The sequence below is a fragment of the Sugiyamaella lignohabitans genome, chromosome B (assembly GCF_001640025.1).
Source record: "Sugiyamaella lignohabitans strain CBS 10342 chromosome B, complete sequence".
Lineage (NCBI taxonomy): Eukaryota > Fungi > Ascomycota > Dipodascomycetes > Dipodascales > Trichomonascaceae > Sugiyamaella > Sugiyamaella lignohabitans.
Window position 1 is genome coordinate 4,230,650 of NC_031674.1, and position 13,990 is coordinate 4,244,639.

Consider the following 13,990-nt stretch of genomic DNA (forward strand, 5'->3'; position numbering starts at 1 on the left):
TATTGTAATATTCTACTCTGTCTCGTTTTGGGCAAGTTTCTAGGAACTGTGTTTCATTGGCTCTTTTCAGCTTTGAGCCGTTGGACTTCGACAAAGTCATTAAAATCCTATGTTACTTATCTAGTTATTTAATTTTTCCCAACGTCAGCAAAACCCTTGAGCAAAGCGGCAAGACCAATGGCACCAGGGTCGGGAAGACCATTTTCAGAGTCGAACTTTTTCAGTTCCTCGCGGGAAACATAAGAAGCACGACCAAACTTTGCCTCTAATTGGCGAGTTTTATTTGCACCGTCCACTGCAGCCTGAACTGCCTGAGCGAAGGTTTTCGATTGATCTCCAAGAGCATGTACAAAAGGATCCAAAGCATCAATAAGAGTACGTCCACCAACACGAGCCTTGGTGTAGACATATAACCTCTCCAAGGCATGTTTAGAGGCAAATGCAAGTGTTGGTCTGTCTAAGACTTCACTATTAGAAAGAGCTACACCTTGTGCAAGAGCAGAGAGAAAAATAGAATAAAGCCCCCCTGATGTGCCACCCATCGAGTCTTCGACAATATCAGAGATATCAGTAAGGGCATTAATACCATCGTCAAGTCTAATATCATTCCCTTTGATGGCTGCAAGAATAGCATTGCCGCCAGCCGCCAAAGTCTCACCACAATCCCCATCACCAGCAACTGTATCATATTCAGTTATTGCAGGTTCTTCTTTGAGAACTTGCTTAATACCGGAAGTAAGATACTCGGCAAATAAATCTGGGTCTGCTGATACAGAGGACGATTTCGTATGCCTGTGCTTGTTAGTCTCGGTCTCCTCGGGAGACGGAACTTCGAGGTTTGTAACATTGAACGACTTCCATTCATCAGACACGGCAACTTGATTCCATCCACTAGCTTTGGCCGGTTGGTCAAAAAGATTCAAGATATTCGCAGAACTGATATCTTTCTGAGCTCGGGAAGCGTTTAAAAGTGTAAGACTGAATCCTGGACCATTCATAGCAGTTATGTAGGCGCCAACAGCTATTCTTTTTGGTACAATGTTGTACTTCTTTTTCAACTGTTGAAGAGTGACATCAGCGATATAAAGTATCTCAAGATTAGAAATACTGCCAAGATTGTTGACCATCAGCACTAAATCATCACTGGCAGAAATTCCGACAAAGGATCTCTCCTTGTCGTTTTGGTCTACGAGAAGAGGCAAAAGGCTCTCGCATACAAGTTTTTCCACGCTTGGAATAGGGGATTGCTTATGCATTCCTGGTTCGTTGTGAATTCCCATACCGATTTCAATCTCATTAGAATTCAAGTTTGTTTCAAAATGGCGACCTGGAACACTACAGTGGTCTAGTGAAGCGGCAATAGTAACAGTGTTCGCAATGACGGATCGAGCAATTTTTGCCACCTCATCCAGCTCTAATCCTTCTTGAGAAGCAGCGCCAGCAATTTTGTGGACGAGAACAGTTCCAGCCAGGCCTCTTCTGCCAACTAAACCACCCTGGGTTCGACCAACAGAGACATCATCAGCTACGACTACTAGCTCGACCTTAGATCCTCTAGCTTTGGCTCTTTCGGCGACCAAGCCAAAATGAAGAACATCACCAGTATAGTTCTTGACAATGATCAATGAACCCTTGTTGCCTTTGCCATTGTTATCTTCCACGGCCTTTAAACCCGCAGAGATTTGTTTGGTAGAGGGAGAAGCAAAGATATGTCCGGCTACTGCAGCGTCCAGTAAGCCAGTACCTACAAAACCCGCATGAGTAGGCTCATGACCACTACCACCACCAGAGATCAGACTCACCTTGGGCGTTTCACTAGTTCTGTAAACGACTCTCTCCGAGGGAATAAGTTTCAACCATGGGGAACTCTGCACCAAAGCTCGTAAGGCTGGAAGGACAATATCATTACCGGCACCTGATGGATAGTCGAATTGTTTGGTGGACATCTGTACTTTCCGTTAGTTACCTTTATTCGAAAGAATCTGAATTTATCTCAACATAACATATCAGTTAACATTGAAAGACCAATTTAAACACACACCTTGCAAAGATATAAGAACGTACAAATGAACTTATTAAATATCTCGAGAAATTATATTCTTCGAGAGGAAGTACCCACCGGGGAGGCGCTATTTATATAGTTAGAGAAATATCATCCGACTAAACAAGTTTCGTATATAGTGTGGGGAAGATCATCTCAAATTGTTCCGGTTATGGCTACCCCCACCGCCCCCCACCGCTAACGGCCCCGCGAAATTATCAGCTGCCAGCCGCTATATACCGTAAAATGCCGGTGTTTCAACTGGTCGAAGAATAAATGAATGCAGGAGTATCCAATTATTTGAATGTATAGCTTGTTTTCCATAGTCTTGGTGTAAGCTTCCTATTCATTTCAAAGACAACAATTCGTAAGCAAAGGTTTGGATTTCAAAAGGAGCATTTGTGCGGGGGTCTGGCGGGGGTTGATTTTCTCAAAGTTGCGTTTACAAGACGGATATCGCTGTAACCGGTATAGAGTTTGGACGGCTGAGAAGCGACTTTGGAAGTGAAAAACTATCTTGGCATTTGTGAAGAGATCCAAACTCATAAGAGAACTATTCGCAATGGCTTTTGTAACTTTATCAGAAGAGACTAGAGTACGTAAGATTGAACTGAATTGGTGCATTTATTATGAGTCCTATTTGAAGATGACTTGTGGAAAGTGGGTGGAGCTAGATGACCGTGGTTTTGGCTTGATAGTCTTCCGCATGCTAACAAACTTCTAGGAGCGTATCACCAAGGTCATCGACATTAGTCGTGTTGCCATTCACTATGGCTGGATTCCTTTTATTGTCTATCTTGGATTCATGCAAAGCGTGCCTCGTCCCAGTTTGATTAAGTAAGTAAACCACTAAAGCTCAAATGTGATGCAAGAACTGCAAGAGCAAATGGCTAACTTTGAAGACTTCTCTCTCCTCTTCCCACTCCCTGAACGCATACTGAGATGCGGTTCAGACGACCCAAGAACAATCTTGTCAACTTAGCTTTAAATAGTTGTAGATTAAGGTGCTGATTTTTCACTTGTTTGTAATGTTTTTTTATGTACATAAATGATATTGAAATTATATAAGAGCGAGTAAGAGATACGGTATGGTTTGTAGCGCAGGGCTGATTTATTTATCATATCAGTTTTCAATGTTCTTCTTAGTTTAAGTTGTTGACTGATTGTTTTCGTCAATTCTCTTTCTAAACTCATGTTCCCAACTTATATGCATAGACTGCAATTCAAATCCTCTAAAGAATTGCATCTCTGCAAACAACTTTCTACACAACGGCCAAATCCCGGATTTTGGAGCGAATAGAATCGCATGTCGTACTATGTCTTTATACAACCCGACATTACGGGAGGTCGTGGCTGGCCTCTCAGCAGGCGGGGTCACCACACTAATAATGCACCCACTGGATCTGATGAAAATACGTCTTCAACGTAAGTTTATCTCACCATCAGTCAGAGCTTTCAGCCGATAGCACTTACTAACCAGTTATAGTCGATAGAAAAGACCACGGGATCGGTACACTGCCGAAACTACTAAAGAATATTGTGATTTCGCCTGATCAAAAAATCAAAATATCAGAAATATATCGAGGACTCGGTGTAAATTTGATGGGAAACACCTTATCCTGGAGTGTATACTTTGTATTATATCAGAAATTTGTGAGCTTATCAGTAGATCCATCTCCTCAGACATATCTTTACAGTTCATTATTTGCTGGAACTACTACAAGCTTCTTTACAAATCCGATATGGGTTCTAAAAACTAGGATGTTGTCAACATCTGCAACGTATCCTGGCGCATATTCATCTATGTATCAAGGGCTAAAGCAAATTCTTCGAATGGAAGGGATCAGGGGGTTATGGAGAGGCTTTACGCCAAGTTTATTTGGTGTTGGGCAGACAGCCATACAGTTTTCTTTATATGACAGTTTCAAGTCCAGCAGACTAAAAAGCCGCGATACAAACATGCTGCCTACCTCAGAGTATATAATGTTATCAGCTGGATCCAAGCTGATTTCTGCGTGTGCATTATATCCTTACCAGGTAGTTCGATCAAGGTTGCAGACTTACCAAACCAATGAAGCGTATAAATCGTCGTGGGACGTTATTGTTAAAGTCTATATGAACGAGGGGCTCAAAGGAATGTACAAAGGGCTGACAGCCAATCTTCTTCGAGTGGTACCATCTACGTGCACCACACTGGTGGTCTACGAATCTGTTAAAAACTACCTTGAATAAATGGACAGTTGCAAGTTGGAACTCTCATTTCAACAAGAACAGATTTACTGGTAAAACAATAACAGTAGAGGCATATTTATTTAAAGTTACTGAAAACATAAATTAATGGTTAATATCCCATATGAAAGGTGTCTCCTGGGAAGAGTGAAGGTCCTAGCATAGGATTTTGCGCTTGGGACTGATAATACTGAGGCGGTAATTGTCCAGCAGGTAATTGGCCCGGTTGCGAAGGCACTTGAGCCTGATGGCTCGGAATTTGATGAGAGACCTGCGATGGTTGTGAGATCTGACCTGCCTGTGATTGGGGCTGTTGCGGTTGCTGCTGTTGTGCCGGTTGTTGAGGCAACTGTTGCGTAAGCTGTTGCACCTGAGGTTGCTGTTGTGGAGCAGGTTCCTGTTTAGCTTGCGTTGATGTAGTTTGTTGCTTCCGTTGTTCAGACCTACTAGGCTTACTTTGTGTTTGTAGTGAAGGATCTCGTATAATTTTAACATCCTTACCCCGACCCTTGATACCACGATTGGCATTCTTATACAATTCACCGAAGTACTTGAATAATTCGAGGTCTTCACGAGGAATTCTTTCAATTGCAATTGTGCTGTAAAATTTGAACTTTTGTGCGAGAGCAGCTACACTATCTGCATGGAATTTGTTTTGATGGGCTTTGAGATTTCCCAGTTGTGTGAAACTCTTGTTACAGGAATCGAGCTTACACACAAAAGGTCTATAATTCTCATGGATGAGTTTATGGGCACGGAAATTACCTCGTTGGGCAAACTGGCGGCCACAAACATCACACTCGTAGGGCTTCTCACCAGTATGAGAGCGACGATGAGTTCTTAGGTTTCCTCTTTGGGAGAACGTCTTACCACAGCCAGGATAGTCGCATAAGTATGGTCTTTCTCCAGTGTGCGAACGGCCGTGAATGTCAAGATGCGTTTTTTGACTGAAAGACTTATTGCAATCAGGATATGAACATCTGTACTTCAAAAGAGTATCATTAGACCGCTTGCCTACACCACCATTCATGCTACCTTTAGATGGCATCAACAGCTTTTCGTCGAGCTTAGATGGATCGTTAATCTCTCCTTTGGCGACTTTCTCAGCAACCTTGTTTTGTGCTTGAATGATCAACATCATATGGTCAATATTCGTGGAGCCCACCTTTGGCTCAGACTCCAAACCAGGTTTGGCATCAGTTTCTGGCTGTTGAGCATGTTGAGCCACATGCTGCTGTTGGGCCTGGCGCTGAGCTTGTTGCTGAGCATGTTGCTGAGCTTGTTGTTGAGCCTGCTGCTGAGCCTGTTGTTGGGCCTGCAATTGGGCTTGAGCCTCTGCTTCTTCTGCTGCCTTTTGAGCCAGTAACTCTTTCTTGGTAGGCCTCTTTCTAGTCCTGGCTCTTTTGGCCTTAGGCTCTTCTTCATTAGCCTTTGGAGCTTGAGTTTGCAAATGCTGAGCTTGATGAGCCTGCTGTGCCTGAGCCTGAGGCTGTTGCTGTTGTTGTTGGTGTTGAAGCTGGTGCTGTTGTAATTGATGTTGCTGAAGCTGGTGCTGATGCTGGTGCTGATGTTGCAATTGAGGCTGTGACTGTGGCTGCTGGATTTGATGTTGGTGCTGTTGTTGCTGCTGCTGCTGTTGCTGCTGGTGATGCCTTCCTCGTTGTATTCCTAGAGCAATTTCATCCACATAAGCTGTGCTAGTCGGCTGTTGGTATTGAGGCGGTTGTGGAGCCTGCTGCTGCTGCTGCTGCTGTTGTTGTTGTTGCTGTTGCTGCTGTTGAGGCAACTGTTGGCGCTGAATCTGAGGTTGTTGATGGAGTTGGGCTTGCTGCTGTGCGTGCTGTTGGGGAGATGACTGTCTAGCACTGGGAATAGGTTGGTAATGATGAGCATATGGTGTACCTGAGGTGGCAGAATTAGCACCAGTAGCACTCGTCGAAGTTTGCCCACTAGCATTCGGCCTACTTTGGGCACCTGGGAGCGGCAGTTGTGGCGTTCCGTAATAACCACCGGTGTTGGTAGCTCCAGGAGTTGCAGCAGTGGTACCGCTATTCATAAAATATTGTAAATGAGACGCATTACCAGTCGTACCGCTAGAAGAAGACTGATTTTCAGACCCGGTAGCAAACCCATAGACACCAGCTGAAGGAGATTGTCGACTAAGACCAGTCACAGTATTAGACCGATTAGTCGCTTGGGTATCGTACGCTCCTGTAGTAGAACCCGCTGCGGCAGAAGTCCCAGTGTTTCCAGCATAAGTGTTGTCAGAAAGCAAAAAGGCAGCATTTGCCGTAGTAGTAGAAGAGGTAGGGACCTGTTGGGAAGCCACTTGTTGCTGTTGCCAGAGTCTATTGGACGTAGAGATGGGTTGTTGCTGTGATTGCTGTGCTTGTACTTGAGCCTGGGTTTGGTAAGATGTAGGTTGATAGCTATATTGAAACTGCTGCTGAGCCTGAGGTTGCTGCTGTTGTTGATTTTCCATCATTTGATGATAGCTGGCTGACTGGATGTTATAACCTGGGAGCCTCGATATAGGCTGAGTAGCAGCAGGATTCATCATACTAGGGTTGCTGTTGTTCCATTGTGGTGGAAGCTGACGATATTGATTCATATTGTTCGACGGAGTTTGATATGACTGCTGGAGATGCTGGCTAACACTAGAATTTCTGTTGTTAAGCATTGTGTCTGCGGAAAACGAGACTCTCTTTTCGCGTTAAAGACCAATGGCAGATGAATACACCTTATCCACTGTAAATACCAATTAATACTTCATAGTTAGTATAGCCAACATAATGGGAGCTCATTTCTCAATTCTTTGTGCTCGTCTAAAGAGCACCCATCAGACAATCTTGCCAGGCACAACAAAACATCACCATGGTTCACCACCAGTCAATCAAGACTTCACGAGCAACAACAACATCCAGGATGAGCATAACAGGAACTGTTGTTGCTGGTCCAAACTTACTTTCGGTCAGAGACTATAAGACCCTTGGTTAAAAAGAAAAAGACCTATATATTTTCTTTTCCTTTGGTGAAATTGATAATATCAAATTTTTCTTTTTTCGATGAGCCACGTATTTATTTTTCTCGCTATTTATGTCTTGGCTTTTCTTTTGACACTCCACTGAGCTACTGATTGCTTTTTCAATTTCTCAAGTAATCTCGTTTGTTTCCGTTATTCGTAATTTTAATTATTTATTATTTTTTTTTTCTTTTGGTAGTGCTCCGTTATCTAGGATGCTTTTTATTGAAAAAGAAACCTTTGCGTGTATGTGTGTTTTGGAAGGGGGGACGTTGACTAAGAAAAAACAAAAAATGATAAAAAATAAAATATAGAAAGAAAACTGCGAACTTGTTTTTTCTGGTTTCTTTTGTTAGCTAGCAGTTTTACACGCGCTTATTGGTGGATCTCCTATATGGTGTTTTGGGTTGTCCTTAAAGTGGCAAGTGAGTGGTAGTTAGGGCTAGGGTGGGAGATTAATCACGAGATTAGACAGTTGGTACGGCTGCGTTTTGGAGTACCAGCCGACGGGTCATGATTAAGAGACCTTTCTGGTAGCTAACAGTGGTGACGTCTGGCCACTTTTCGTTTGATCACTCAATCTGGAATGAGCAGAGCTCAACTAGGTTATAAAAGAGAAGTGAATTTCAGCAATCTTATGAATGCATGTGAGAAGAATAAGTTCCCCTAATGGCCTGATATGGCTATTACCTGTGGGATATACAGTATTGCCTTATTATAGTAGCAGACTATATGTGATAATTTGATTCTTATTTGTAGTACGAGATAGCTAGTGTATTCCGGGAGGGATAAACATTTTTCTCGTGCTATAGAAATGAATTCGACGTAATAAATCAAATGCCTCCTAATCTTTTCCCTAACCACCATCAGCTAGTTCATGCCAGATAAGGTATGGCTGGCAGTTATATTTCTTTTACTGCAGACCCCTCGACAGTTATAGGGTGGGCCAACAAACCTTGATTAAGATAAGCATTACAACAGAATGCACAGCTTTTACACACTGCTCTTGTAAATGTCCAAGGGTGGGAACGCTAGTTCAAGGATTGCCAAAGATCCATCCGGCTCGGGTTATTTCAAAAGTTGAAAATAAATTAACTGCCAAGCATTTCTGCAATATTCTGAACTCGTTCTTTAAACAGTCATTGAGCCAACCACTCTTTATACCTCTTAAATTCAGGTACGTTTAACAAATTGCACACTAGAGGCTACATGACAGAGCATGTGAGAAAACGAGTCAGAACTCCTGAATCTAGCTCACAGGTCAGAACTTTGTTTACAGAAATATATATATTTATATATATAGTGAGAGAACAACGGTAGAGACGGGGCAATATTTAACAAACAAGTAAAAGCAGAAATAACATATAAAAATAACAACAAAAAAGCGAACTTTGGCAAAAACAATCCTACATCTTGTGTCAGAACCTGAAGGAAGGAAACAGAGCAGTGCTGGAAACAAAAAAAATGCTCCTGACCCAAAATCACAGGACAGGCACACTAAGCATGGCGTATATTAACAAAAGAACTCTCAGATATGGAAAGAAGCAAAACAAAATTTGTAACTGCCATATTATCTCTTATCTTGCAACAGGGAAGTATCTCCAGATACGGGCTCTGCAATCACCACTGCCGGTAGCGAAAAGACCACCAGCTGGGCTGGGTGCCACGCTAATAACACTATTCTTGTGTCCCTGTAGCATGAGTTGTACTTGAGCAGTACGAGGATCCCAGAACTGAACACCTCTGTCCTTGGAACCAGACAAGATCCATTGAGCATCAGGGGTTGATGCAACAGACAAAACGAAATCCTTGTGACCCACAAAAGTCTTTACACATACGCCGCCTTTGTGAGTTGATTGAGCACCTCTTGGAGCCTGTAATTCCCAAAGTTTTAAAGTTTTGTCAAGAGACCCGGAAACAAGGTCTTGACCATCAGGAGTAAATGCTACACTGTACACAGAATCCTTGTGTCCATCAGGAGCCTCCAAACGTTCTACCAAGAAACCAGTCGACGTATCCCACACGCGAACAGTTCTGTCAAGCGAACCAGCGGCTACAAACCGTCCGTCAGGAGAAATGGCCACAGTTGTGACACCATCTTCGATACTAAGGGTTAATGTACATTGTCCGTTCTCCATATCCCACATGCGAACGGTTCGGTCTCCGCTACCTGAGGCAATGTGGCGTCCGTTTCTTGAGAAATCCAACGAATAAATATCTTGTTCGTGACCGCTAAATAGGTAACGAATGGTTCTGGTCTTAATTTCCCATACTCTAATCTGCTTGTCTTCAGCACCAGTGGCGAGATATTTTCCATCAGGTGAAAAGCACACTGATCGGATATACAAATCGCCGTCTCGTTCGACAGAATCATCCTGCAATCTACAGATGAGCTGACCAGTCTGAACATCGAATATCTGCGCGCTACGGTTACATCCAGTAGCAATGTATTTTCCATCAAGTGAGAATCTGACACAACAAACCACAGATGAGTGGTCCAAAGATTGAACCATCTCTACATCTAATAGTCTTGGGGCACGTTCGTTGTAGAGTACAAACCAGTCGTCTTTAATTTTCTTCATATCCGCAGGAATCTTTTCAATATCCAAATCGCCCAGGTTGTTACCAAGTGCTTGGGCTGTTTGCAACCCATTTACATCAGCAGCACCGCCAGCCGCAGGGGTTGTACCACTGGCGCCAGTTGGTCCAGCAAGGGGAACAACCGACGTGGTAACGGGACTCAGTTTCGAAGGAGTTGCTCCATTACCAGTAGTACTAGTCACTTGACCACTGACAGTTCCTTCAGGGAGAATCTTCTTGGAATTGGGCGAGATAGGGCCACCTGGAGGAGGTGCCTGTTGCTGTGGCTGCTGTTGGTCTTGAACAGCAGAAGGGGCATAACCGTTATTATAACCGCCTTGGCCAGAACCAGCAGCAGCATATCCAGCAGAGTTGGCACCTCCACCTGGGGGTGGTGCCGCTTGCTGTTGCTGTTGATCCGGACTTTGGCCAGAGATAATCTCACCAAATACATTCGAGTGACCGATAAAGGGTGCCGGGTGCTGTGCATCAGACTGACCCGGTTGACCTGGCTGGCCCTGTGGTCTTAAAGGCTGAGCTGGTCCTTGGATACCCTGTTGCTGTTGTTGTTGCACAGCAGCAGCATTTCCGCTACTTTCAAGCTCCCGTTTAAGACGAAGAATTTCCTCCTCATACTGGTCCTTCATCTTTCTGTGAGCAATTTCCAGCTCGTAAATTGCCTGTCTAATTTGGTTCATTTCCGCAGTTTGCTGGTTGACTAAAAAAAATGTTAGTGTGCGCCTTCACTTAAAATAGAGAGAACTTTTCGTCAGCGACTGGGCAGCTTTTTTTTAATCAGACAGCGGCGAAGCGACCTGGCCTCACAGGCGCTGAGCCGAGCTGAGTTCTGCTGACAGTGCTTCAATAAGTCTGTCATTCCAGCTCAAAACATATAACTCAAAACACCTAGAGGAGCCAAGAAATTTCGAGTACACGTTTTGAGATAAGCCACTCAAGAGCCGGAGCGAGCTGGCTCACATCACCAGCCAGTCAGGAAAAAAGGCGTAATCAAGGTTTCGAAATTATTTCAAACTCACGTTTATGGTCAAACTCATCCTTATGCATTCTGTAGACGGAGGCCTCGTTTGTGACGTTTTCGAATTCGCGTTTGACAGCGTCCAACAACTCATTGAGCCCAGGCCCGGGACCAACCATTCTTTGTGGAGCGTAGCTCATTTCTCTTCAGGCAATTCTTTTTATCTGTGGCTTCCAGTTAAAAATGCCTTTACGACTAGTAAGCGCTGTCTTAGTAATAGCAATCGCCAGACTATCGCGTCGGTCGTCAGTTGATAAAAATACAGGATATGGTTGCTTAGACGACAAATAAAGAAGTACAGTTGACAATTGGACCACTTGGTTTTGTACTATAGGTGTTTTTCTTTTGCAATTCGCGTGTTTTATTATTTTATTATTTGTTTGTGCCGTAGGTGCTGCTTGATGTATCCCGCTAGTGTGGTGTAAGAGTGATGTGTGCAAGAAGGAGAACTTGACAAATTTACTTCACGAGATTTAAACGATGATGTTCTGTTAAACTCAACGTTAACCAGCAGCATCTTTTATTGTCCCAAATTTGCTTTTAACACGGCTGACATGAGACCCTCCGTGGTGTTCTGCCGTACCAGAAAAATTGAGTGGTGGGTTGTACTATGCCCTGATGCAATCGATGCAAGTAAGTGCAAGGGGCCTTGGTCCCAGATATACAGACTGACAAAAAAAACATTGTCTATCTTAGCACGGCTGGCCATTTAACTTCGGCATCGTTTCATGCCTGTGACGTGTTGTACAACTTTGACATTACCCTAACCTTCAAAGATTGCTTTTTGTTTTTGCTCTTCCACTTTTCAGCTGCATAGGATCCACAGTCATCCCCACTTTCTGTTAATACGGCTGACTTGACAACCGTTTCCGGCCACCGTCCGGTTATTACCGGTATAGCCGGACGCCTTTGAACAAATGGGTTCGGCGAACCTCGAGATCCCTTCCTGTATCTCCTTTTACCAGAGTTAAAGAGAAGAAACTTCAGTAAGAGTCTTTTGAGATCCCGACCAAGCTATTTATTTGGTCGGAGTGTGCTCTCACACCTCTATAGCCCGGACCCTGAAGTGCCCTAGATGCATGCCGTACTTGCTGCGCCTACTTCCGATGTGGTTTGTCGGGATCGGACCCCGGCCGGCCCGCGGTTCTTCTCCGACCTACATCTCTTCTCCGAGAGAACCCACTCTGGAAAGTAAGTCGCCATAGGAGTTTGATGCTAGTATCTTGACGCTGGCTTCGACTTCGTTAGTCATGAGCATTTCATGTTGTCATAAATATACTGTTAATAGTAGTAATGTAAATTAGTCATTAATCAATAAATAAGATAACATCAAAATTCGCTGGTGTCATCACAAAAAAACCACAACCCATCAAGCTAGGATCTAAAACTGAGTTGTAGTAACAGCGGCATTCAGCAGCTTGACAGCTCTATGCTTTAATGGCCTTGTTCTTTGGTCGCGGTGCTGGCTCAAAAAGGTACTTCCAGTCCTCGACTTCCTCAACGACGGACCGCAATTTATCCTTAACAGTTTTTGTTGCCTGGCGTCCAAGAGCAATACGTATAGGAGGATTATTACAGTGTGCTAGATCCCATACTAGGTTACCAAGAGAGTTAACCTGGGCTGTCTGTAAAGGATGCAGTCCTAAGTCAATGGTAGTAGTTCTGATGCCTTGCTCGTGCACTTCATAGTTTAGTGTTTCCATCATTCCTTCTGCTGCCCAACGGGATGTGGAATACGCATTAACACCCGGTCCTCCTATAAATCCTAAACTTGACGACACACTGAATATCTTAGGTATGACGGTTATCGGCTCGCTTGGTTTCGGCTTGCCATTTGTCCTATTACTGGTTCCATTATTTTCAGTGTGATTTGACTTCCTACTATTAGCCATCGACGCAAACTTCCTCAGACTTGGCAGAGTTCCTTTAATAATATTGAATAAAGTAAATGTATTCTGTTCCATCAGCTTTCGTAGCTCGGTTTCTTCTTCCTGCTGGTTGAGCTCAGTGGGAGGTGCAGGTACTTTACCACCAGCCATTTGGTCTGAAAATAAGCCGTAGTCGAATCCTACGTCAATCCAATTCACAACCACATCGACCTTTCCAAAATGGTTTATACACTCTCGAATCGCATCAGCCACTGCTTGTGGAGTGTTCAGTGGATTACGGGTTTTTTTCCATTGCTTGGGATACCTGATGGCTCTTGGTTCAGGATTAGGTTCCTTGTGTAGTTCATGGTCGTCATCAACCGAACCAGGAACCTCAATACCTGATACACCTTCTGCTCCATTGCTTGCAACCCCAGATATCGTACTTGACCCCCCCTCTGCAGCGGCTCCTCTATTACTGGGTCCAGACCCTGAGTCCTTAGGGTCGCCAGTATTGGATTTTATGACCCGAACATTGTGTCTTGGTGCCAGCTGAATAACGTAAACATTAGCACCACGGGACAAGATCTCATCAACAATCAACCATTCACCCCTAGTGCTATGGACCCCTTTATCTCCTGCTTTGTCATAGCGAAATAATCCAAATACAGCAAAAACTAATTGAGGGCATGATCCTCCAGAAATACTATCCCACTCAAGTGGTTCACAAGTGTCTGGTAATATCACTTTGTGACCCATGACGTCTGTCCACGTTCAAATGCCCCTGTACAGGGTCCGATCTGATCTTTCAGTAGAAGCCCAAGCCCCCCAAGCCCTGCAACCCTGCCCAGCTTCTGCCAGCCCCTTTTGTTTTTTGCATCGTGGGGGTAGCCACACCAAAAGCCATACGCATGCCCCCCGGCCTGCAGTCTCTTGGCAGCGGCGCTGTCTATTGCGCTTTCTTCTGTCGCTTTCGGAGCAAGTGATCAGCTTCTCCCTACTACTGCTGCCTGCTGCCTGCTGCCTGCTGCCTGCTGCCTGCTGCCTGCTACCTGCTACCTGTGGCTCGTCACCTGCCTGCCTGTCTGTCTGCCTTCCCGTCTTTACTGCCGCAGCCTCCATGCAGCAGACCCATCTGTTTGTCACCTTTTCCGCTTGGTTGATACTTCGGGCAAAAAAAGATGGCTGCAATGCCTTGTTCGGGTGCCGCATAC

At 44.3% G+C, this 13,990-nt stretch overlaps 4 protein-coding genes across 4 annotated transcripts; all 4 read right to left on the reverse strand.

Annotated features, from left to right (window-relative positions):
• Nucleotides 1-128: 128 nt before the first annotated feature.
• Nucleotides 129-1,946, reverse strand: DAK2 (Dak2p; the record flags this gene model as incomplete). Its single annotated transcript, XM_018880460.1, has 1 exon — nucleotides 129-1,946. The coding sequence occupies one exon, from the start codon at nucleotides 1,944-1,946 to the stop codon at nucleotides 129-131; it is 1,818 nt and encodes a 605-aa protein (XP_018738277.1).
• A 2,436-nt stretch (nucleotides 1,947-4,382) lies between these two features.
• On the reverse strand, nucleotides 4,383-6,881 carry AZF1 (Azf1p; the record flags this gene model as incomplete). Its single annotated transcript, XM_018880461.1, has 1 exon — nucleotides 4,383-6,881. The coding sequence occupies one exon, from the start codon at nucleotides 6,879-6,881 to the stop codon at nucleotides 4,383-4,385; it is 2,499 nt and encodes an 832-aa protein (XP_018738278.1).
• Nucleotides 6,882-8,869: 1,988 nt separating this feature from the next.
• On the reverse strand, nucleotides 8,870-10,570 carry TUP1 (chromatin-silencing transcriptional regulator TUP1; the record flags this gene model as incomplete). The annotated part of the gene is made up of 1 exon (XM_018880462.1): nucleotides 8,870-10,570. One exon carries the CDS (start codon nucleotides 10,568-10,570, stop codon nucleotides 8,870-8,872), a length of 1,701 nt encoding a protein of 566 aa, XP_018738279.1.
• Nucleotides 10,571-12,335: 1,765 nt separating this feature from the next.
• On the reverse strand, nucleotides 12,336-13,535 carry AWJ20_3447 (uncharacterized protein; the record flags this gene model as incomplete). The annotated part of the gene is made up of 1 exon (XM_018880463.1): nucleotides 12,336-13,535. One exon carries the CDS (start codon nucleotides 13,533-13,535, stop codon nucleotides 12,336-12,338), a length of 1,200 nt encoding a protein of 399 aa, XP_018738280.1.
• Between the last annotated feature and the right edge of the window lie 455 nt (nucleotides 13,536-13,990).